Below are 26587 nucleotides of genomic sequence, written 5' to 3'. Positions count from 1 at the left end.
CATTATTTACCATTGTTTCAAGCACTGAAGATAGAAACTTCAATGTGGAATACAAAATAAGATAATGTCTTTTGCAAACATTTGTGGACAAGTTAAGATGTCAACTATCTCAAATCGAAAGTGTCATACTAAAATAATGTGAAAATACAGCTAAACAGATCTTGGCTCACGTGGTAGTCAGATGCTGTAACTTCTGAAAACCTTATCACCAATCATAAAACATTGGAGAATTAGTAACTACAGGTCACACTAGCTTCATGTGAAAGGAATGACAGGGACACCATAAATTCAGAACTTTTTTATAATTTTGCACTTTTATTATAGAAAAGCAGCAAATTCATTGAGAATCATGTACAATACACTGCATGCACACATGCAGGAATTACCTTGAACTGGACTTAATGCAAATACACTTCATAAACCTATTCCTTCATGAATTTGCCTCAAGATTGAGGCCTAGAGGCAGCATCATCCCCTCTTACACCTGTAAGATGGTGTACCAGATCACTACCGTCATGTACCTCTACATGACACTTTAGCACTTGGAGAAATACATACGAAAATGTACTAATATAGCGAAAATAAGTAAATAAGTACAAATAACTTTTAGTAACTAAATATCAACCATCACACTTGTAATACATACAAGACAAGTTGCCAAAGAAGGGAAAGACATTGAACTTGTGTATCCAGCTACGTCACCCATGACCTGGCCGACCATGATGCAGGCGATACTGCGTTTACATGGTCCAGTGTTGGCCTGCAACCAGATAGCCAGCTGTGTAACCACGGCACCAATCAGGAATCACTTTGATTAGTGTGGTTACCACAGCAACAGCTTTCAAAACTCCCTGTTAACATGAAACTAATGCAATCATTAGATTCGATAATATCTGTAAACTCAACAAAACTGTTTTCTTCAACAGACTGAGATACAGTAACACTGCAAGGTTTCAACTGCGGCCATTAGGTGCGAGTCCCATCATGTCCCTTCCTCTACAACACCACTGAAAATAAACAACACATCCCATTGTGTGTCCTGGAAACTAGAAACAAGTACTTGGTATACAAGTACACAAACCTAATCCTACCTGAAGACTAGCCGATACAATGTAACTTGTACCTGGAGACTAGCCGATACAATGTAACTTGTACCTGGAGACTAGCCGATACAATGTGACTTGTGCCTGGAGGCAGCGGTATCTGTATTGTATTTCCAATACATGGCAAAACTAATTCAATAGGACATACTTCCAAACATTCAAATTAAATTCATTTTCTAATTCATGTACATTCTTCATGTAAGAATTACCAAAATTAAAACATTTCTCATACAGGAAGATACGCAAGCATAAGTGAGGGTATAAATTAAAACACTAAAATTCAGTGATGAAATCTACAATATGTCGTCAAGATGCTAGGTCTAGGTTTGTAATCACTCTAAAAGCGTAAAACTTGTTTTACAGGGTAAAATGTTACATCCCCAGTGACAGTCTTCATGGATTTACAAAAACTTCTGTCTGCACGTCTCATCCAGGCGACACGCATGCTGACAAATACATCTTGTAAGAGTACACTCCATTCTTCACATTCCAACATGGCCTTCTAGTGTCACTCCATGAACTGAACATTATTCAAATACTTCATGGAACACTCCCATCTTGTGTTGCAGGGCCACCCTGACACTAGCCATGCTGTCCTACACAAGCGACTCTTTGTCTCAAGCACTGTCATTGTGTATGGGGTTAACAAACCTAGCTGCCATCCTGGAGCGGGACTTCCTCGGTGAGGAGACTGGGGTGTCGGTGGTCGACCCCGTGCTGGACTTAGTGGAGCTTGTCTCCAGGGGCATACTCATTTTAAACATCTCGTCAAAGGACACATCGTGGGCAACATTCTGCTCACTACTTTCATCACTGCTAAAACTGCTGCTTGCATCCTTCAGAGTGGTGTTGATGCTGCCTCCTTCAGAGGCAGGGACTTCCATTGGGACGGAGGTAGCCAAGCTAACATTTGGCTTAGACTCTTCACCATTAGGTAACTTCTCTGCGGGCTCTATACTGGGAGTGTGTCCATGGCTACGTAATGCTGGATCGGCTGGACTCTCCCGTCCCGAGGCTGTAACACGGAAAGTTCTGCTTACTTCTTCCAGTTGTTCCGGACTTGCCTTCCACCAGCCTCCTTTCAGTAGCTCCAGCAGTTCATTGGATGACGAAGGGTCATGGTCACCGAATTCTGTTGCCGTGACAGCCAGGGTGAGTGCACTATTTCTAGCGAGTCCCTGTTGGCTGTCACCAGCAGGTGACGTACTGCGACTGCTGCCAGCTCCCTCTGGTGGTCGGATGACGAGACACTGGGCAGCAAACTGCAGCAGCTCGGATGTCGGCGTCAGACAAAGCGGAGTTTTCTGTCCTCGCTTCTCCTCATCAGTCAGAAACAAGATGTCTTGGTCTACAACGCAAAACGAAAATTAAGAACAGTGAAAAGTTTGTTGGTTATATTCTCATGCTTTTAAATCCTATCACTGTCACAATGTTAATTACATCCCCATACAACTAATCCAAAATTAAAAAAATCCATGATCAACCTGAAAGAAGCACTTTGAACATGGATACATGTTCATCCAACAAAGGAGTTCATCCAACATGCTTCCTGTACTCGAAAAGAACATGTAGTCTCATGGTTATTCTTGCATACTATTCTTGTCGCTTGTCCACACTTTCCTGTGATCCCTGTAAGTGTTTGTTTTTCTGTTTTGTTGTTTAATGCCACACTCAGCAATAGTTCAGCGATACAACGGTAGTCTGGACCAGACAATCCAGTGATTGACATCACGAGCATCGGTCCACACAATTGGGATACGATGACATGAATCAACCAAGTCAGCAAACCTGACCACCTGATCCAGTTGGTCGCCTCTTAAGACAAGCAAGGGTTGCTGAAGACCTTTTCTCTAAACAGATCTTCATGATTCGATCCCTGTCAGTGTAGGGGCATTATTGTATATAGGTTTAGGAGAAGGCATTATAAAAAATAATTGTACTCAATCCTTTTCACGTGATATGAATGAAATATGTGTTTCATTTACAGTGTAACACATGGTCATAGCAGTGTGAAGATGAAAAAAATTCAGGTGTCTTTCATCATGCCACCAACACACATCCAGTTGGTCTTTTGTGTATTTAGTATATTGATCATCTTGTAAAGCCAAAGCACCCATGTTGCAATCAACTTTCACTTGGAGATAAATCTTTAACATTACTTTTGCCTTTGAGTAGTTGTGATCAATATTCTGATTGATTAGAGCTGGTGACCTTTGCATGTACCTTGTGGGGAGTCAAGCTGAATGAGGTCCTTGGCATGGTGAAGAGCTGGTCTGAGCTCAGGGGATGGGATGGCAGAGGGCACTGGCTGGCTCAGTACATCAACATGGGACCTGTCAAGCTCCTCGTCTGAAAGTGTCAGTGGCTATATATAGACTATTATAGATATATAGTCTGTATTACAATCAATATTTCACTTGATTATGTTGAGTGAAAAAATCTTCCTCCTGAAATATGGTTTTCCTCAATGTTTTTCTGTGTAAGATCAGCAAGAAATCCCATTTTCACTGGCTGCACCACTTGAAAAAACAAATACTCAAGAATCCAAGAATTAATCTGATTCACCCATGCAAGACTAAAGCAAATGGAAGAGTATCTACCTAAAGCATCATTGACACCAGAATCGTTCGAGGACTCTCCCTTCCCAGCATTCAGTGCCTTGTGGTCCCCGGAAAAGAAGATGCGAGCTGGACTGGCTTTGAGCGAGGCTGGCAGAGTAGCTATGACAACAAGAGCATGGAGAAGTGAGAGGTGGTTGTCAAGGCTCAAGCAAGACAAAGGCTATGTGATGTTATGAACAGATGATGTATCCCATCCAGGTACATTCTACACTAAGCAGTTAACATCAAATGGTTATTTGGACAAGCATGGCAATCAGGGATCTTTTCTATTTGGAATTCAACTGCTTCACCGAGATGTGAGTACATACGAGTCAAGGGATCCTTGGCTTACAAAAGTGTTGAGTGGTATCAAGGAGAGCGTACTGCTCTCTTGAACCATGTCGTATCTAGTGTCCACATGGGGACATCACCTTTCAACTAAACCTTTGGAGGCCAAATAGACGAAAGCACAGATACTAACCTAAAATATCATTTTTCAATACACATGGTATATAGCTGGCATAATGTTTTGAAAATGCCAATGTTTTTTGTGAAATGGCAGGGAATATATTTCTGACAAGTAACTTCCAACTTCAAAACCGATTTCAAATGACAAATGCCTATTATAGTGACATTAGCATGACATGAACTACAGCAACTGACCTGGCACTTTAATGGCTGGGGAGAGCTGCACGTATTTGCGGTTGCCCTTCCCCCGAACAGACACAACATGGGGGATTGCCTGCAGGAGGGTGTGGGTGCAGTCGAACCCATGCAGCGCTGGCTTCATCTCCACTCCATGCACCTCGAAGAATATCTTGTCAAACTGGTGGAGTGGGATTCGGCCATGGCGCATCAGCATGTGGCGGATATCTCGAGCAAGAGTCTGAAGTGCTGTCAGGCGGATCACGGCTGAGCCATCATCGTCCCCCGACACCTGGAAGAAGTCACAGTTCAGATAATTAACAGACCATGTTGCTGTAAAAACAACTTTAGTGCTTGGCACAACAAAATCTTATTGTCTACAGATTACATATCCTTATCATTTGGTGCAAATTGAATATTTGGCATTCTTCTACTCGCATTAATCTACACTCCCCCTCTGGCCAAACGTAATAATGATTGCTTGAAAACATAACAGGATTTAAGATTCATGTTGCAGGTAGAAATTTCTTTAGAACGTGAGTGAATGACTTATGCTTTCGCAGCAGCTTTTAAACCCTGAATACAGTTTGAATCTCAACAGCTGTGGACTTACATGAACGAAATCTACAAGTTCCTCCTTGATGGTCTGGACATCACACTCTTCAGAAAAGGTGGTCTTGTACCAGCTGCACAGTTCCACCAGGGGGAGACAGCCAGAGCTCTGATCCATCAGCAGCTGCAGAACACGAAGGGCAAGGGGAGGCAACTCTGTGGTCTTCATCAACACAACATATTCCACATTGTTGTAGGTCTCAATCTGAAGAAAAAGAATTCCATATACTCAGTTATCTCAGAAGCCTAAGATGGCCCGATGGCCCCATGGTCAAGTCAAAGGAATTTGATTCTCTCAATCTGAACACCACATTAGCCCTACTCACACTGATGATGTGTCTCAGTCTGGCCAGCAGAGCATCTAGTGACACCACCTGGAAATCCTGTAGGTGAAGGTTGAAGCTGAACTGGCGAGTGAAGGCTGGTAAGAGTTCGTCCTTCACCATGCCATGACCTGGCTGTATCTTGAGCAGGTTTGTGATCTGTTCAGACAGAACCTTCCTCATCTCTGGCTGCGTGAGTCGCAGCAGTCTCTCATCACCCTCCTCCTCCAGCTGGAGTAGAGGACTCATGTTTAGTGGAGTGCCCAAAGAATGTTACCACTAACACGATGGTATGTACATCATTGTCTACAGGGAACAGTCTGCGCCAACAACTGTTCAGTCTAATAGATTGAACTTGGTTCTATGAATAATTTATGGACAATAAAACTAGACCAAAGGGAACGTTACTAGACTTAGATTTGGACAAGCGACTAAAGTCGCAGAATTGATCAACATAATCTTTACTCAGCATTGTCAATTTTGAACAGGTAACAATATCAATACACAAGAAATGCAACCAGCACTGCTTATGGTGTCCCAAATTACTGACTCAACAGACATCCTCACAGAATCTCAATTGACATGCAAGGCATTTTCCAAGTAAGGAAGAAAATGCAGAATTTCAGCCTTCATTCGTCTAATGTTTAGTGGGCTTACCTCCACAACCTGAGGCACAGCTTCGAAGAGGTCAGTAAGCTTAGTGAAGCCATAGTCGGCTACTCTACACTGTCTGCCGAAGTGGTGATGGTACGCAGGGATGAACTTGTTAAATGGCATGCGGCATCGCGGGTTGTGCTTCAGCAGGTCAACTACTTCTAGGGCAAACTGTTTAGTGCGCTCCATCTCCTCCGATGTCTGGTCTGAAGACAACGTAATTAAACTTGTACAAAACCGTTACTTCTTTTTCAGCTATATTTGGTATTACTTTTTTAAGATTGTTTATTTTCACTTTTCAGAAACAGTCACTAATGTGCTTTCAAAATTCAGAAATAGAAGTTCTGATAACACAATCAAGGATAATATCAAGTTATCCATGTTAAAAATAGCTATGCATGCACATCTATGGAATTTGTAATAAATATGCACTTTTGCCATGTCCCGAAGTAATGTGGAATGTTAGCGCTAAATAAATAGCACTATTATTATTATTATTATTAAACAAGAAAAAGGTGTGCAGGGCTCACTAATACCCCCGACTTTGACTCCATCATGAGAAGGCAATCTTTTCTCAGAAAATCCTTTTATCCAAATCAAACTTGCATTGCAAATCTCCTATTGGTACAGAAACTGTTCCCTCAAATGGAAAAGAATCCATGCAGAATTTTCAGGTTAAAGGTCATACAAATGTTCAGGTAAAAACATTTAAGAAAAAATATGGAAAAAAAAAGCCATCTATGCAGTAGTTCTCAAGTTGTAGATCCTAAAGAAAATGTCATCGGAAGGACAGACGGATGGATGGCAGGAATTCCTTGTTGTAACTATTCCCCTGCCCTTTCAGGTCCGGTGTATTATAACCTACTTCCCCATGACACAGATGCTATGGTTGTGTAACCTACCTCTCTTGGGAACCGAAATAAAAGACTTCCCTTCCTCCACAGTCATCTGCAGTAAGATCATTCAACAATATAGAACATACCATGTCAATATACAGTTATGCAGATCCCATGACAGATTATACAAAATTACCACAGGAATAATGTACTTGTTCAAATTGATCCAGATTTCAATGCCAGTGGTGAACCTATATTATGCAACTGTTTTGCTCTACTAAATATATATAATAATGTTATAACCCTGATAAATCTAAGGAAACCTGTTCATGTCACTATATGGTTCAAATATTGCAACTGCAGTGTTTAATTTTAACTGCCCCCTACTAAGGCCCATGCTGGACTCACCAGGAGAGTTGATGGAGGGATCTCCATGAGAAGATCCTCGATGTAGCAGACTCCATACTCCGTAACATCCCAGGCCTTGCCAAACACGGCTTCTGTACAGAGGATTGTAGTTAGACACTAGGGCTATTACATGCCATCATTAGTAGTTCAAACAGTATACATGAGTAAAATGAATATCAAATTTTTTATTTTCATAATCAAGCTTTTCAGATCATTCACTGAACAAATTTAATGAAAGCTCTGAACATTTGGAAAAGACATTGGATATTTTGGCATTTACAGTTGATCATTTCATCAAGAAGCAATCAACGACATAGGGTTATAAAATCCACTATATATTGTAGAGTGGTAACCAGAGCTCACCGAAAGCCTCAGGGAACTCCTCCACTGCCAGCTGTTTGGCAGGCTGACCCTTCAGCACCTTGAGTAGATCAGCAGTGAAGCGACGAATCTGAGCACGGTGACTCAAAGTCAGGATCTTACGATCTCCGGTACCAAGAACCTGAAATAATCACTCACTCTTATCCCCTCTACACATATCAAAAAGTTTATTTTAAAAAACAAGCCTGAAAGGACAATGTAAAAGCACTTAATATTTTACTATAAAATGTTTTTTCATGACCCTCCCCAAATTTATTTTTTTAGGATCCCCACCAGAAACTAATATTTTTAGTGACCAACATCTTTATTATGATCGCAGCTACATTTGATGTAGATTCTTACACTTCATTATAATGTCACTATAATCATAACAAGAAAACAACTTTATCACTATCCCCCAGCATGGGTCACATTACAATTTTGTTTGTTCACATAGTAGTGAATATAAATCATACAAATGAGTTTTAAGCCTTGAGAAGAGATAGGCACTTGGGCCACTTTATGTCATCAAATAAAAAGGATTAAATGTGAAATTAATACAAACAAAAGACCCCTTCTCCATGTTCTCTGGAACAAATAACTCAGTATTGATAAGTATCTCGTAGATAAGCATGCAAATTTTATTCCTAAAACTTCAGTAGTTTGAGAAAGCCTGTCCCCATTCCAAGCAGTATGCACTAAGTAGAAAAGCGCCAAGCAAGGGCCATAACTCTTTAAACAATTAATGAACAACACCAATTTTCAAACTCATTTTAGATCAAGACCAGTAGCAGTGTGTAAAAATTTATTTCTCTGACTTAAATAGCTTTTGAGAAAATATTTCCATTTGAGAAGTGGATGGACAGACGGACAAACTCTGTTCCTGTATTATTAATGATAATTAATCTTACTTACTTTCTGGTGACATACATTCAAAAGGCCACTCCAAGATCAAAAACTTTGAAGTCGTTCTTTATGCACAAAAAGGAATAGAACCTCACTTTTAATGTCCGAGAAATGAGGGAGTTCAAATGTTTTAATATGGTTTACCTGCAGAGCATATGGAATAGCCTCGAAAAGCTCCATGAGTTTGGTGTACCCGTAGTCTGCTACACGACACTGGCGCCCGAAATGATGGTGATATGCTGGAATGAACTTGGACACTGGCATTCGGCAGTTGGCACTGTGTTTGAGAAGATCGGTCACCTCGCGGCTTATCTGCCCCAGCTGGTGAGACAACAGCGGGCTGGCTGTAGCTGACTGCCGACCAAACTCTGCAACAAGTCATGTTATTTACTCAAAATGTCTATGACAGAAATATATCTAACATGACCTCAACTAATAATAATGCGTAGAGGCCCTTTTCTATGTGCTATGTATAGGATATAAACCGCCTCCGCAGGCTATCCGTGAAAATAATGCAGTCCGGCAAAGGAAAGGCCCAAGGGCTTTTCCTGCGCTGGAGTGCATTATTTTCAAGGATAGCCATAGAAGGTTTATATCTGACTTATAAACCGACAGATATGAAGATTCTAGTTGTTAACATGACATAACTTTAATTCTGAAATTTCAATTGTAGCACTCAGTCAAAAGTGCACAGCTCGAGAATCCTGTGGGCAGAGGGATTTTCGGAGAAAAGAACAAACTGTTGTAACAATGGTAATGCATCACTGGAGGTTTATAACGTCAGTTAATTCATAATTGCAGAAGGGGATGTTGTGATGGTGATCGCACCTATAGCCTGGGGAGGTTGGTTCTCCATCCACTGCACCTTCTTGACACCCAGCCGAGACACTTGCACCTGTATGCCGGGCACACAGCTGATCAGGTGCTCCAGGGGCACGCCCTCCTTCACTGACACCAGGGCACTGAACTCAGCAGCATAACAGGCTGGGAAACTGGAAATATAAACAGGGACAGTAGTGGTATGAGTATGGGTTTACGCCTTTAGCAATGTTCCAGCTAATAGCTGGCCCTTGGCGTGACAAGTGAATGCTTTAACCGCTAGGCTACCCGACCGCCCCTATTATGTCTCGTTACAAATTAGTGAAACTGGCTCATACTATAGACTGAGCTATAGTCAGGTAATTTAAGGTACAGACATTTACTACAATATCTGAAAAACTATCGGACCTACTCCAGACAAAGTTGGTACCAGATTATTAAACAGTCATACATAACTGGATATTACATTTAAAGACAATCAGTGCATGAATAAATAATCTGTCTATTTACCTATCACTATATTACATCAACAACCAGACCTGTTAGTTACGGGTGGAACGAGAATTCATTGAAACAGCCATCTGCATAATGCTACCCCTGCGTCACAGGGCCATATGACACAGTTGAACCAATCAACTCAACTCGCACGGGAATCACGCATGAATACAGTGTTAGCATTGGGCGTCTCAACGTGCGTGATTCCTGTGCACCCTTTCGAGTTGAGTTGATTGGTTCAACTGTGTCATATGGCCCTGTGACGCAGGGGTAGCATTATGCAGATGGCTGTTTCAATGAATGCTCGCTAAATTACCTTCCAGACTATAGCTGAGAAATGTCTATATAAGTAGGATGTGCCAAATTAACTACAAATATACTTCGGAATTTGGAGATAATCTTCTGTGTGTTATGCTAACCTCATGAGTGGCATGTGGCCATTGTGAGACTGCAGCATGGAGTGGACTTGGGCAGCGAGCGTCTTCAACTGGATGCGGACATTGGGCAACATGGAGGAGTTCATGGCTTCCGCATAGAACACACTTCCCTCGGGGCAGTGACTGGCACAGACAGGCTCCTCCAAAACCTCCTCCCCCTCTGTGTCTGAGGCCTCTAGGGGGGTGGGGGGTTTGGCAAGTACTGGGGCCAGATACACCATCCTACCTGCCCCACCCTGCTCACGGATGTCGAGCGTGTCACGCATCTTGTACAGCTCGGAGACACTGATGGATCTGTGGTACCTAGTGAAAATTAATATGTCTTAGAAACACAAAGGATGAAGTTTAAAACTATTTCAATAACCATATTTGATCACCAGAATTTCTTTAGAAACAACTCACTTTCATAATCTAATTTCTAACAAGACAATATGCATTTACATTTACTTGCAGGGGTTGATTTAACTGCTGGCCTGTTTGCCCGTGGCCAGTTAAAATGACAAAGGGCTTGGTGAAACATCAAGTAGGTGGCCCGTCTGGCTAGTCAAAATCTCACCCCTTCTTGTATGTTCAAGTATTTTTATTGGATCATCTCAGTAGAATGACAACCAGATGCCATTTGGTAATCTTGTGTACAACAACTTTTGTATTTGCTAATGAATCACCATGAATTAAGGCAATTGGAAGACAAGATTTAATCACAGTGCAGGAAAAAACGTTTTAGGGGTGAGGAGTTCTAAAACTTTCAGTGCCCTGCTAGGTGGCTATGCAACCGCAGGTTCCGCCAATTTGTGGTCTTCACCATTAGTTGTAGGCCAGTTAAGTTTGGAGAAGGGCCAGTAACTTTTAAAAGGAGCAAGCCCTGCTAGCTACAGACAAATTTGTTAAATCTACCCCTGTACTTGCAAAGAATAGTAATGAAAACAGTCTAGTGAGAGAGGATTGCAGAAAAGATTTACACTATCTGAAAGGCTCACTGTCATTTGTTTACCTCTTGTCAAACAGTTCGATGAACTTGAAGAGTGGCAGAACATTGCCCTTAGCCTCCTGCAGCAGTGCAATGGCTTCGGCACGGATGTTTGCGCTTGCTGTGTGGGCATCGTCCGTCTTCAGGCTGACCTGGATACGCTTGTAGCCAATTTTCTTTCTGTGAAACTGGGAGATTGCAAAACGTGCTTCCTCTATGGTGGGGACTTTAATCATGCCAATACAAGTGTTGTCCAGCTGGGTCTTCACATGCACATTCAAAACCTGAAGTCAATAATATTTTTCACAATGACAGGGTAGCTGTATATCACCATTAATTCAACAAACACCTCAAAGTATTAGGAAAGCTGCCCATGTTGGTTTACTGAAAATGAGGTTGACCTAGTGCCACTAGATTCTAAAATATTGGCATGTTCTAATCTGTTACTACCATAATATGTTGTGGCTTGTTGATATTCAAGGTTGACATTCATTTTGTTTCTTTGAATCTTTTACTGAACACGGCATAATAATTAAAATTGTAAAAAGATCAAAATTTACTAAATGGATAAGGTTGAAGGAGAACAATTCTTGATTGTCATCTAAACTCGTTTGAGTAATATCCTACCAACCTTGACATGAGGATGAAAGGTGGTGAACAGGATCTTCCTCCACTCCTTGGCACTGATATTGTAGTCAAGGTTTGTGACCACCAGCTCTACTGGGCCCATTCCTTGGGGTGAGGAGCCATCTGTCAGCGGGGACCCTGGGGGCGATGCACCAGGCATGATGGGCTGGAAGCTGTTGCTACTATTGATGTTGTTGTGAAAGTTGTTGTGGTAATTGTTTTGTTGATAGTTACAATTGTTTTGGTTTGAGTTCATGCAGTTGTAGCGCCGAGGGCTGTATGAACGGAAGTTTGGGCTCCCTCGGTGGAAGAACTCATTGTCCTGCGGTGGAGGAAATGAAGAGCCATATGGGTGGTCCAACTCATATGGGACACTTTTGGGACGACATCCAAAAGGACCACTGCCATGTCGGACACGCTGCGGGTTGTGGATAGGGCTGCCACTCCCATAGGTGAAGCTTGAATTATGGCTTAGGGCTGAATAGTAATGATAGTTCTCGGTCTGTTCATCTGAGTGGGATCCACTGAAATGCCTTCTCTTGTAGCTCTGTATTTTCCCTTTCTCATCTCCAGACCAGTGCCCAACTCGCTGAGCATATCTGTGGTTATCCAGTTCTCCTGTACCGTCCATCTCATCCCCAGCATCTCCCCCTCCTCCACAGCCCCCATTCAGCTTGTGCTGACTCTCCTGGTAGCGCTGCTGCTGCAACATCAACATTTCTCGACTTGGACGCTTCCCGTTTGTAGAATAGTTGTCAGGCTGTTTGTCAGCATCAACATCTGATGGCCTGTTGTTGGCCTCAGGGCTTGAGGTGTACCCACTGGCTACAGGCGCACTCACACACCCCCGATATGGGGAGTTGTTGCGGAATGTCCGTCTGTCGCCGGATGGACTGCTGTGTCGATTATAATGTTTAGGGCTTCCAAAACCGGGCATCGAAAGTTTAGACCTCTTTGTATAACCTGGAAATATTAACAATAAGACTAAGTACATCAAGTAGGATACAAATAGTTTTATCCACTATGAAATTCAGTACACTAAAACTTGTAAAACATATTTGCTTGTCGTTTAATGCCACATTCAGCAATACTTCACCTATATGACAGGACTCTGTATATAATCGAGTCTGGACCAGACAATCCAGAGATTGACATGAACATTGACCTACCAAGTAAGTAAGTCTCACCACCCTTTAGTCGCCTCTTACACGTATGGGTTACTGACGACCAATTCTAACCCTGATCGACAAGGGGACATAATTATCAGTATTTGACACGTGACAATGTTTTTGCAGTTGTAAACACCAACACATGCTCAGATCAAGTGTCAAAGATTTCAACATGCCATAAACAGGGACCCCGTGGGTCCGTGAGGTTTGATCCTATAGCATTGAAATCTTGGAATTTACTCAAAGGGCAACATTTGGGTTATGACAAGAACCAAGACTTCCTTCAACTTTCATGAGTTAAAACTTTCAAATATATACTCACCACAAAAAGAAAGGTGAACCACAGACATGATACAAACATTAGAGAAGTATGTATGTTAAGAAAAGATGGTTCCAATGTGTTACACTTGATGACAAAACTAACAAGAGTATCTTTATTCTTTTAATTTCCAAACTTTACACGTTAATCCTGCATGAGACAAATGTTGCATCGCTAGTCACCGATCTATGACGTCAGATGTGTTGCGTTCATGAGCGTTCATTCATACAACATTCCATTATGTATGTTTTGGCATCGATCCAATTTAATATCTATTGAACTTGAGTAATTCTTCATACATAGACCAACATGTATGGTATTTACATTTGTCTGGGACTTGAGTATATATATATGTATATACAATTAAAAGGGTTAAGTGTCAATGCATACATATGCAACTTTTGGAGGGGGGATACAGGCGGAAGTCATTCCCTGAATGTACAGGTAATTTTTTGGAACATACTTGGATTCCCCTGATCATGCACAGACAGAACTCCCATGTTGCTGATCATCTACTGAAGGTAGGGAAAACAACATGTCAATACTTGTACATGATGGGGGCAGTGTCAAAGAAGAAATTCAAAAAGGACTTGCTCAAGACTTAAAGGATACATAGAAAATATTCAAACAAATATGTTTACAAAATGATAAAAAAAATTAATAATTCCTTTACTTTGTCCATGAACAACTGGACAGATTACTCCTGCCCAACTCTTCCAACATAGGGACCCAGCATAAGCTCTGTCATACACTGACAGCAGGCTACAGCAGATATCCTGAAAACCAATTTCAGCCAACATGTTGACTGAAACCAATTGTGCACACATCCATTAAACACGTGTACTGGTATTTTGAGCAACACAGCAAGATCCCAACATAAACATGTGAACAGGTTGAGCACTGTACAACACTGACCTGTGTGAGGTGATCCTACTGTGCTGTCCCCTGTGTTTGATGTAGCTGGTATCTGGGCAATAATCTTCTGGCCAAACACATCCTCCCCATCCATTCTCTTCTGAGCTCTGAAACATCCCACAGCACTGTAAACCCTACCATACTGTGTCCAATTGTAAGTAAGGTGGTTTGTGGCCCACCCTGTTGAGCCTCCCAGCACCTAAAGCCCATGCAGCATGTGCAGCTCGCTTTCCATGCCTGTACCAGCCCGAGACAGCCACTGGCAAGGCTTTCATATGCTAATCATTAGTAATCAATTACATAACCCATCACAAGTCACCCCAACATCTCACTGTTTCAGTGTTGGGCTAATTTTAATCATGCACTTAACAGAATTCTATCGTGGGGCCCATTTGTTAATTGAACTTTGTTAGAAACCTAATACCATCTTAATCATGTTAATAGGAAAATTGTTGGAGTCAATACTTAAAACTGGTTAACACATTCATTTTAAGTATATCATGTGTATATCATTCTGTAATTCAGGTGAAAATTTACAATACCCAATGCAACACTAATCATGCTAATACCAATATCAGACATGTATTTTTCATAACATGTATTGTTACTTAGCAGTGTTAGGTTCTTTGAACATCACTAACTGGTAAATACTACATCATGTTACATGAAGCATTGTTACAAAAACTGACCACAAATGAATCCATCATTACATATCTAACATCAATGTCTCCTATAGTAAATATGTTTCTTACGTTACAGGGCTAGATTGAGCTATATAAAACATGCACCAGTGCAACCTATTTTTGAAAATGCAACCTAATATTTATATCAACATGCACCAAGTGGATGTCCAAAAGATTCAAAGTTCTGTGTGACTCACCCTTACATGAACACATACCGTATTTGACGTAATAAGTACCCACAGCGATATTTGCTAATACATTGGCTAGTGAACGATCCCAATTAGCACCCCTTCTGATTGATCAACGTACACAAGACTTATTTATTCGCGTATAATATGCTCTCGTGTGTTATATGCACCTTTAATTATGAGCAATTAAATTCTTGAAAAATATATCTGTCGTACATTAACATATCAGGCAGTCAGCATAAACAACAAAATTTATCTTATTTTGAGAGCGCCCTGGGCGCTTATTACGCCGAATACGGTATGATAAATCTTTGAACACACTCAATATCTCTGAGCTTTATTTACCATACTCTATCACTCATCCCGGTGTTATGTGTTCTTCATGACACGCGACACAGTCATCAGAGATCCGAGATTGTACTTTTTTGGATTAACCCGTGAAGATCCTGGGTAGAACAGGCCTTCAGCAACCCATGCTTGCTGTTAAAGGCGACTATGCCTGTCATAAGAAGCGACTAACAGGATCAAGTGGTCACGCTAGCTGACTTGGTTGATGCATGTCATCGATCTCAATTGCGTAGATTGATGCTCATGATATCAATCACTGGATTGTCTGGTCCAGACTCGATTATTTACAGACCATCGTCATATAGCTGGAATATTGCTGACTGCGGCGTTAAACAACAATCAAACAACACTTATTTTGAATAGTTTATGCAGCTTGTGTTTCAACATTGATACTTTCATGATACCAGGGTGCAAACTGGTTTACTCTGCAACTAGTTTTCATGTCAACATACACCTGGTGCAGGTTAAATCAAGTTCCTTAAATCGAGCCCTGCATTATGTAAACATAAATTCCTGGACTTGGATCCCCACTTAAATGTTTACAAATTAACACAAACATTGATAAGTACAGGCAGCACCTAAGAAGACTCACTAGTGCCTGGTTGCCCTGGAGTGAATTCTAACACTTAATCAACTTGAGAGTAGTACAGAAAGCTTTGCCTGCCACCTGATGCCAGGCAACACAAAGCAAGGGTAGAACTCATGAACCATGGCCAATCTACCAACTCTCCACACTTTAATTCTATCCCTAGATGTAACGGTTGACACAATATTACCTAGTGTCAAACAGTGGACTTTTAAAACTGACCTGGTTTGCAGTACCTATCATGAAAGCCTGTGTATGCATGATATGTGGTATGGATGGTCAAAATGGCAGCTAAATATGGATATGAGTGACTTCCAATGTTAGAGGAATCTTGTCATGGTAAATCGGTAATCTCCCTAGAAGACCAGGGTCTTGACCATGTTGACCAGCTCTACTCAAACAATGTCTTGTGAGTGTGGTTTGGGTTTACTGCGGCCCTGAACATGGCTTCAGTCGTGTCATGGCATGTCAGTGTATTGTGGGAGACACAGGTCACAGATGCTTACCACCCTATAACCCACTGCCAGACTTGTTTCCATGCTTTCTTTGTATTAATCATACTGGTATTGGTAGATTCACCTCTCTGTTTCACATATACATGATACAGAGTGAGGGTAGCATAATACTTTTTACATACAAGGTAGGGGTAGGTAGCATAATACTTTTCACATGGTAGGGGTAGCATAATACTTTTCACACACGAGGTAGGGGTAGCATAATACTTTTCACACACGGGGTAGGGGTAGCATAATACTTTTCACATACAAGGTAGGTGTAGCATAATACTAAATACTTTAAGGGTAGGGGTAGCATAATACTTTTCACAAACGGGGTAGGGGTAGCATAATACTTTTCACATACAAGGTAGGTGTAGCATAATACTAAATACTTTAAGGGTAGAGGTAGCATAATACTTTTTACATACAAGGTAGGGGTAGCATAATACTTTTCACATGGTAGGGGTAGCATAATACTTTTCACAAACGGGGTAGGGGTAGCATAATACTTTTCACATACAAGATAGGTGTAGCATAATACTAAATACTTTAAGGGTAGGGGTAGCATAATACTTTTTACATACAAGGTAGGGGTAGCATAATACTTTTTACATACAAGGTAGGGGTAGCATAATACTTTTCACATACAAGGTAGAGGTAACATAATACTTTTCACATACAAGGTAGGGGTAGCATAATACTTAATACTTTAAGGGTGGGGGTAGCATAATACTTTTCACATACAAGGTAGGTGTAGCATAATACTAAATACTTTAAGGGTAGGGGTAGCATAATACTTTTCACATACAGGGTAGGGGTAGCATAATACTTTTCACATACAAGGTAGGGGTAGCATAATACTTTTCACATGGTAGGGGTAGCATAATACTTTTCACATACGGGGTAGGGGTAGCATAATACTTAATAATTTTAGGGTGGGGGTAGCATAATACCTTTCACATACAGGGTGGGGGTAGCATAATACTTTTCAAATACAGGGTAGGTGTAGCATAATACTAAATACTTTAAGGGTAGGGGTAGCATAATACTTTTCACATACAGGGTAGGTGTAGCATAATACTTTTCATATACAGGGTGGGGGTAGCATAATACTTTTCATATACAGGGTGGGGGTAGCATAATACTTTTCATATACAGGGTGGGGGTAGCATAATACTTTTCATATACAGGGTGGGGGTAGCATAATACTTTTCACATACAGGATGGGGGTAGCATAATACTTTTCACATACAAGATAGGTGTAGCATAATACTAAATACTTTAAGGGTAGGGGTAGCATAATACTTTTTACATACAAGGTAGGGGTAGCATAATACTTTTTACATACAAGGTAGGGGTAGCATAATACTTTTCACATACAAGGTAGAGGTAACATAATACTTTTCACATACAAGGTAGGGGTAGCATAATACTTAATACTTTAAGGGTGGGGGTAGCATAATACTTTTCACATACAAGGTAGGTGTAGCATAATACTAAATACTTTAAGGGTAGGGGTAGCATAATACTTTTCACATACAGGGTAGGGGTAGCATAATACTTTTCACATACAAGGTAGGGGTAGCATAATACTTTTCACATGGTAGGGGTAGCATAATACTTTTCACATACGGGGTAGGGGTAGCATAATACTTAATAATTTTAGGGTGGGGGTAGCATAATACCTTTCACATACAGGGTGGGGGTAGCATAATACTTTTCAAATACAGGGTAGGTGTAGCATAATACTAAATACTTTAAGGGTAGGGGTAGCATAATACTTTTCACATACAGGGTAGGTGTAGCATAATACTTTTCATATACAGGGTGGGGGTAGCATAATACTTTTCATATACAGGGTGGGGGTAGCATAATACTTTTCATATACAGGGTGGGGGTAGCATAATACTTTTCATATACAGGGTGGGGGTAGCATAATACTTTTCATATACAGGGTGGGGGTAGCATAATACTTTTCACATACAGGATGGGGGTAGCATAATACTTTTCACATACAGGGTGGGGGTAGCATAATACTTTTCACATACATAACACTTTTCACCAACATGATAGGTGGAGCATAATACTTTTAGGGTGGGGGTAGCATAATACCTTTCACATACAGGGTAGGTGTAGCATAATACTTTTCACATGTAGGGTAGGTATATAACATACATATTCTTTCCATGTTTTCACATTAAAAAGATAATCCTAATTGTTTACTTGCAATTCAAGACTTCAAATAAAATCCAAGTCAAGCGATTGTGCAAACCTTTCCAGCAAGGACTTCCTCTTCAAACCTACTGATTATCACGCCATTGACTTTACCACTGTGCTACCTGGACTGAGTGAAAGCATTTGGACACTATTACATTTAAAGGAATGTTTTGTGTGAATACCTATGGAAACAGCAAATAAAGGTCAACTTGCCCAGAGGGAGATATAAGTTAGTTCTACCCATACTTTCCTCCGTGTTGTGGCTCAAATACTAACAGGTTCACATGTAAAACCTAAATGGACAATTCCTCAAATGTCGTAAGACAAAACATAGGTGAATTGGCCGAGATATTGTGGAAATTATGGGTAGAAGTAACTTATACCTCACTCTGGGCTAGTTAACAACGATTTCCTTGCTCGAGAAGCATTGGCAGAACACTTACTTAACCCACAAGCTAAAGAGTTATGCCGATGATTGGTGTGAATCTGGGATTTGGTTCAACAAGCATCAGATCCTGGAAACATGAGAGTCAGTTCAGCTTTTTCACCCGAAATAATTCAGACAACCATGCCCCAAGTTTTGTAACCCTGCCCAACTGTGCCGGTTCACTAATACAGCAATACACAACATTAACTGCTACAGCACCCAACTCGGAGACCGGTGTGTGACCTCAGGATGACCTTGGAGTACTGACCTGAGTGCAACTTCATGACTGCTGAACTTGAGCAAGGCATAGTCCTGGGTGATGCTGGTGACACGCCCACCACAGTTCTCAGACAGCTTCTTAAGCCTGGCCCTCAGCTTATCAGTATGCATGTGGGAGGGGAAACCCCGTACTTCTACTTCTGACAGTCCCTCAAATGTCTGTAGGTACAAACATTCAAATGACTAGTAGCAACAGTGTTGAATAGAAAATCTGAAATAGCTTCATCTTCATCTTTGATGACAAATGGTGGCAGAAACTGTTTGTTTGTTTGTTTGTTTTACACCACACTCAGCAATATTCCAGCTATATGATGGCAGTCTGTAAATAATCAAGTCTGGACCAGAAAATCCAGTGATTGATACCATGAACTTCGATCTACGCAATTGGGATACGATGACATGCATCAACCAAGTCAGAGAGCCTGACCAGACTGATCCTGTTAGTCGCCTCTTAAGACCAGTTTGGGTTCCTGGAGACCTATATAAAAGATTGCTCCTTGTAGTTGCAGATTTCATTTCACATTGAGTATTTATTGTGGTTTTTAAATTTTGTTATTCCTTATTCAAAATATACATTCAGTTGCAGAGAAAATGTGTCCCTAACAAAATCAGAGGAGAAATAAGTGTAAACCTAACTCTTGTTAGTTCTTATTTCAATTCCATAATTATACAAAACGCACCAAAGTCACTGAAGAGTGCATAAAAGGGCTTTATCCTGTTACAATTTCCATCTTTCATCATGTTCATAACGGCTAACCTTAGATGGTGATCGACAAGGAACATCCTCCACAAGCTCCTCGAAACAGAAATGCTCATTAGCACATGCGATGAGGGAGGGGTGAGAGTGTGCACGATGGATGAGGATGACATGGAAATTTTTTCGGTGTCGGAGGTCAGAAAGGTCCATGGAAAAGTTGACGTCACCTGAAAGCCCAATCACAAATAACTAACAAGCCTGGCCATTGTAACCACACTAAAACATCAAATTCGCAAATTCAAAGAACTGTAGTTTTTATGAGCATCTGTATCTGTCTGTATTAACAACTGATGACAGGCCATAATATAGACCAATTCCCTCCGTATTACACAAGGAAGTTGTACCAAGTGCCAAGGATGACATTACCATTGACTTTGTGAGTGGGGAGAGTATTACACTTCTTTTAGGAATATTCCAGCCATGTGACAACAGACGACACCAGAAATAGGCCTCTCTCATTGCATCCATTTGGGGAATCGGACTCTGGACTTATGCATTACACATTTACATGGTAATGCCTTAACAAATAGGCTACCCATTGCATTGTGGGGTGCTGTGCTGTTTCCTTGTTTTCAGCTGTAATATGGTTGCTGTGGCCTACCTGAGATGAGAATAACCTTGGTGTGTGGTGGGTGAGTGTCTGCAAAACGTCGTAGACTCTGTTTAATCTTGTCGTCGGCTGCATTCTTACTGCTGGCACTGATGTGTATAATATCTACCTGTAACACAACAGCATCAGTTTTCAAAAATACATAGATATCTACCTGTACTTCAACAACATCAGTTTTGAAAAGTTACATAGATATCTATCTGCACATAAACAGCATTACCGGTACCTTATGTTGGTTCTACCTGTAACCATGGTAACCATGATAAAACAGCTGTGAAACAGAAACTTTGACTTCATAAATGGTGACAAATGTTTCCATGCCATCTAACAGTCAGGGTAGCCTCTTTGGGATGTTGATTTTCAATTCCTACTACAGGACCTGTTATTTTTTGTGGGTGGGCAAAGTGACTAAACCACCAGTTTTTTGTAATACATGTTTATTAAACCCAACATTATGGATGTCACAATCATGTTGCCATGCCAAATTCTTTGTTTTCAGACCTTCAGTCAAGAAAAGTATTCGTACACAGTGAACATGGTGAAAAGGCCTGGCTTCGAATCCATGTAACAATGTTTTTCAATCATACTGTTGAGTGCAAACTTGTGTTCCACCATCTATGACCACAACTTAAGCAAATTGTCTGTGGTTACCTGTGCTGAGTTCAATTCCTCTATGATGTCCTTGCGTTCCTTTAAGATATCACAAACACACATGAACTCTGCCTCTCGGTGACCATGGAAGAAGCGGTCCCGTATTCGCTGAACTACACTCAAGGCTGATTTCCATTTTGGGACTGGGCAGTTCTCGATGTCCCAGAACACACCTATAGCAGGGGAATCTTCTCCCATCTTACAGCAGGCAGTGGCTACAAGAAATCAGTGTACATGTCTGTAATTCACAGTCAAAGATACATCTGCCACCTTTATAAAGGTATAGAATGACTCTTATATTATCGCAGGCTCAATATTATCGCAGTATCAGTAAATCTTGTAATCCACACCCTCTGTCAACTGTTGAATTATGCATATCTAAGCACAATATTTCACTGCTTGATCGAATACAGGACTCATGGTATGTCATGACTACTGATACGAATACATGTTTTAATGATAGTTTCTAGAATGTTTTCAAGTGGAATTACACATAACTTCATTCATAATTGATTAGTAAAAATGCCGGAGATCATTGAGGGATCTCCCTTCAATGGGCACCCTGAAAATCATGCTGCTGACAGACAGATACACGATTTTATACAATTTGTGACTGTTATCCTTCGATAAATGCACAAAAAAATGTAAAACAATCCTAATGATTCAGTTCCCACCACCAGAATCATGATAATGACTCCTACCTCTGTGAGCATGAGTCCTACACATTGACAATGACTACCCACAAGATCATAAGTGCCCTTGAGACAACCAACAAGTGACTTAATACCCTTACCACTTGAATGTGTTGTTTGTGAAGCAAGAGATGTGAAAATGTCCTGGTGAGCCAATGCTGACCAGGTCGGACTGATATAAGATGGATGCTTTGAGTTTGATAACAGTTGGGTATCTTCATGCCAAACTACTTCCCTTCCCACCTCACTCCAATGCTTGCCTGCAACATAAAAGCGTTCAGTTTCAGTGTAAATATATTTATTTTTTAAAATGATTAAACCACATAACCAGATGAAAATCTGACCCGGTTGACTATTGGGAATGGCAACCATGGCAACAAAGACAAATGCCCCCCCCCCCCCCCCCCCCCCCCTAAAACATTTACAGCATCATATACTCAATACACAACTATCATGACTAGTGAAGGCTCACCCATGTAGGTATCATGGGTATGGAAGAGGGTCTCACAGTCAAATCTAGAACTTATAATAAGAAAATCCCCAGTTTTGAAAGTCCACATTAATGTTTTGGCTCTATTAATGAAAGCAATGTTTGAACCATGGTAAATAATGCAACGGCAGGTAAACACTGACCAGCTTTTCACAAATATAAGCATTGTGTTCATGGTAACAATGCTGTATTGCCCGCACACAACCAGTTGCCATGGTTGCCAGTTGCTGCACGTGCAAATCAGAGTAAGGACGCATGGCTTTAAACCACATTAACAGTAGTAAATGACAGGAAAAATGTAAAACAGTGCGTCCATTTTTGAGTGTTGAGAATCGAGGCAGAGAAATTGGGATGCTCCAAACAGGTAAAAAGTCAACATCAGGTGGCTGCACATTTTAACATTACTCACACAGAGTTTTGGGGAGGCTGTGGCAGTAGTATCAGGTGACTGAAACAGTTGCCTATGCTTGAAAACCAGGTTGTCATAGGGTTACAACATAGAAGCCAGACAGGTACCAAGTGAACCTTGCCCTAACTGGCCGATTTCTGACGTCATGTCAGATAAGTGCTGAACACTTTAACGCCAATATCAGTTCTGTTTACTGATGAAAGCAGATTCAATCTGTCATTTCATGATGGCCGTAGACGGGTATACAGATGGCACCATGAACGTTTCGCTGATGCTGCTGTTGTTGATTTTGAGGTGGTTCCATAATGGTCTGGAGTTGCACTACAGCTACTGCAAGGACACAATTACACATTGTTGTTGGAAATCTCTCTTCACAATGCTACAGGGATTAGATACTGGCCCCAATTGTGGTACCATTCATGAGGACCATGCGTCACTGCAGGGGTGCCTCGATCCTGCAGGATGATAGTGCGTGTCCTCACCATGGTAACGTTGTCAACGCCTTATTCATCAACAAGGAACACGCAGGATGGAGCATGAGTGTCTTGCTTGCTCTCCTGACTTTAGCTCTATGGAACATGAATGGGGGTGAGCTAGGGTGCAGTGTTCATAGGAGTCACCTTGCTCCATATGATCTTGGGACGCAAGCAGCTCTGCTCTGGGAGAGGAACGCAATGCCCCAGGCTGTGATTAGGAACCTGGTATGGAACATGAGGGCAAGATGCAAAGAGGGAATTGGAAGCAGGGGAGGTTACATCAGATACTGACAGATAAAAATGTCCTGTGTGTTACAGTAGTTTATGTGAACATGATGTTGCAGGGTAACAATTGAATATGTTGAACTGTATCAAGTACCAGTGACCTATTGCCTGTATCTCTTCTCTGTTGTGATAAATTTTTTAAATGAATTTTCAATATGTCTTCAATATTTATATAGATTTAGTTTTCAGTCCCATATTACATAGGCCACCCTTCAGTAGTTGTATTGAGTACACATGGTATATATATATCATTCTATCCGTTATGACAGTTTCCTAAACATGATAAATAGAGGTTTCATTACAAGTGTTTTAATATGGGAAATATCAACAGTGCCTTAGTTGATATCGTTTAACAGGACAAGGCTACAAAACATGACTCATGAGTGCTGAATTCTTTTTAGCATTTCCACCTTAAACTTTACCCCATTTAGAAATATGAACACCAAAATGGTTGAAATCTTATGATACACTACGCAAAACTATCATCTGTAATCATCTGGTAACCTTTAAATAGTTTAACATGTTTAATTGCAATTGGGCAACACAGTCAACATGGTTAACACTAGGGCTGGGAAGATGCACCAACTGTGCTAACTGATACCTATCGCGCAACCTTGCTCACAATAAAAAAAATGTATCATTTCATAGACAAGATGACCAAAAACCAGACACACTGAAAATTACAGTTGGCAGTGTCAAGTATGGCACAAAGAATGACAATATTTACGCTACTTATTCGTGTTTTGTGTAACAGTTATAAAAGTAAACATTTAATTTACGAATTGATTTTTGTTTACTTAGTGTCATGGTGTGCGACTGTGATTGATACTTGCATCAACAAATTATTCAACTCAGCCCATTCCAGTCATACAAGGGCAGGGGAGCACAAAATGGGCTTTACACATTGTATTAATTATTAAAAGATTGATTCTAAGTACATGAAGTAAGATAAGCAAATAGAACTTCAAAGAAAAAACAAGAGAATGTGTTTACTTACTGTGAAACACTGATGTCACAGATGGCCTTATAATGTCCATATTGATTTTTGACATTTCTGTTGTAAGTCTACATTTGTACCTTGTGTACTTGGATCTAGGCATAAATCACACGCTTAAAATACAAATAGATACATTGCATACACTTTTAATGGCTGGTAGATGACAGTCTACTTTATATGTTAGCAATGATGTCGATCAATTTCATCATTCTAACATTTCTTGTTTCTTCTTGTTGGGCAATTTGGCCTACTCATGGTCACAGTGCATTCGAGGCCTACTAAGTTCAACCACACGCTGTGAAGACTTGCTGTAAACACAGGCGCGGCTGGGGAGTTCTAAACTTTGTTAAGCAAGCAAAAGTTGTAAACCAAGGACAAATACATCGAAGTTTCAAGAAGCAAAGAAACAAACCTGTGGGTACACTACATCCCGAACAGCTAACCAAAATCCATCATTCCAATAACACAACTTGTTTCTACATGGAAGCCATTTTGAAATGAATTACAACTTCCGGTTCGTCAAGGGGAGATAATGAAACAAGTCCACATTTTAAAAAAATGAACTAAAGATGAGTAATTGTGAAAACGTAAGAAGGTGTTCTAGAAAGTAAATAGTAAGTCACCGCAGATCTATATCTGGCCGTTTGTTTTGTTACGTATCAAAGTATCGGGTTCGGAAAATGAAATAAATACACATTTATATATTAATATCTAGATCTAATTAATAACAACTTATATTGTATACATATCGGTATATGGTTTCTGACATACCATTTCTCACAATACCTGCAAGAAAGTCCCATCTTTCTCACTCGCAATTCCAAATATTTGGCTTATTGTGAGATCTAAAAATAGACCGGCGTACACTTTATATATATAGGCTAGAGGTGTCACGCGAGTGTTTGGGGGTGGTAAATATCCTGTATTAGGAATAAACATTGTATTTAGCGAGATTTGGCGATTTAAAAGCATATTGTTTATTCCTAATACAGGATATTTACCATCTCCAAACACACAAGCGCGATAACCTCTTTATCTCATAATGTCATTCTTCAATTCTGTGCTTGAAAATCGCTTTCCTTCTCTCTCAAACATTACGGAAACATTGCAAGTTTTCCTGGAATGTGCGCATTAATATATATTACATCACAGGGTAAGTGATGTGTAGGTCGGACAGTGACAGTAGCCAATATAGTTCCAACTGAAACATGTTTCTTATGCAGTGGCGAAACAACATATACGCAAAACAACAATTGCCTACACGAATTGTTTTTACTTGCCTTTCACGGCAATCCATAGATATGTCCGCTAGAGTAATTGCCCTTTGTCAAAGGGAAGCTACTCTGACCTTAGTCTATGAGACGTCACGGCCACTGTTAGACGTTGTTGACAGTCTGTCCTGTCATAACGTTACGAAGTGCAGTCAGATGTACACACAGCGACAAAACGAAACATGGTAACAATTCAAACATATTTCGGCCCACAGTCGGCCAAATCCCCTTTTTTAATTTGTGGAAAAGGTTCCAAGCCACAGAGGTCAACGAGCACTGATATGGCTACTCATCCCGCTAAATCCCCTGCTAGAGCCCTCGCAAAACTGTTTCGCAATTTATGTCTCCAAAGTTGTAAAATGCCTTACCTACGTCACAGTTAGACACGTATTTTCAGTACATTAGACTGTTCTTGTGATAATGAACGCAATTATCCCTGTAGTTTCTCCAGATTCCCGATGGTTAATCTGACTCGATCGCCGAATGACAAGGGTGACGCCATGTTTGTTTGTAAACAGTGAAAGTAGTC

At 40.7% G+C, this 26587-nt stretch overlaps 1 protein-coding gene across 1 annotated transcript; it reads right to left on the bottom strand.

Moving 5' to 3' along the window:
• Window positions 1-317: 317 nt before the first annotated feature.
• On the bottom strand, window positions 318-22314 carry LOC139468194 (meiosis regulator and mRNA stability factor 1-like). Its single transcript, XM_071250005.1, has 21 exons — window positions 22232-22314; window positions 21439-21653; window positions 20779-20896; window positions 20178-20344; window positions 19410-19579; window positions 14196-14302; window positions 11797-12755; window positions 11190-11449; window positions 10181-10501; window positions 9276-9439; window positions 8592-8815; window positions 7545-7683; window positions 7182-7273; window positions 6840-6885; window positions 5941-6143; window positions 5287-5514; window positions 4962-5165; window positions 4367-4640; window positions 3704-3823; window positions 3327-3452; window positions 318-2451 (listed from the first exon to the last, which is right to left on the bottom strand). The coding sequence occupies exons 2-21, from the start codon at window positions 21634-21636 to the stop codon at window positions 1721-1723; spliced, it is 4851 nt and encodes a 1616-aa protein (XP_071106106.1). The 5' UTR covers window positions 21637-21653; window positions 22232-22314; the 3' UTR covers window positions 318-1720.
• Window positions 22315-26587: the final 4273 nt, after the last annotated feature.

The sequence above is a fragment of the Haliotis cracherodii genome, unplaced genomic scaffold (genome assembly GCF_022045235.1).
Source record: "Haliotis cracherodii isolate W230 unplaced genomic scaffold, xgHalCrac1.p SCAF_2, whole genome shotgun sequence".
In the NCBI taxonomy this organism is placed as follows: Eukaryota; Metazoa; Mollusca; class Gastropoda; order Lepetellida; family Haliotidae; genus Haliotis; species Haliotis cracherodii.
This window is presented reverse-complemented; position numbering and strand designations above follow the sequence as displayed.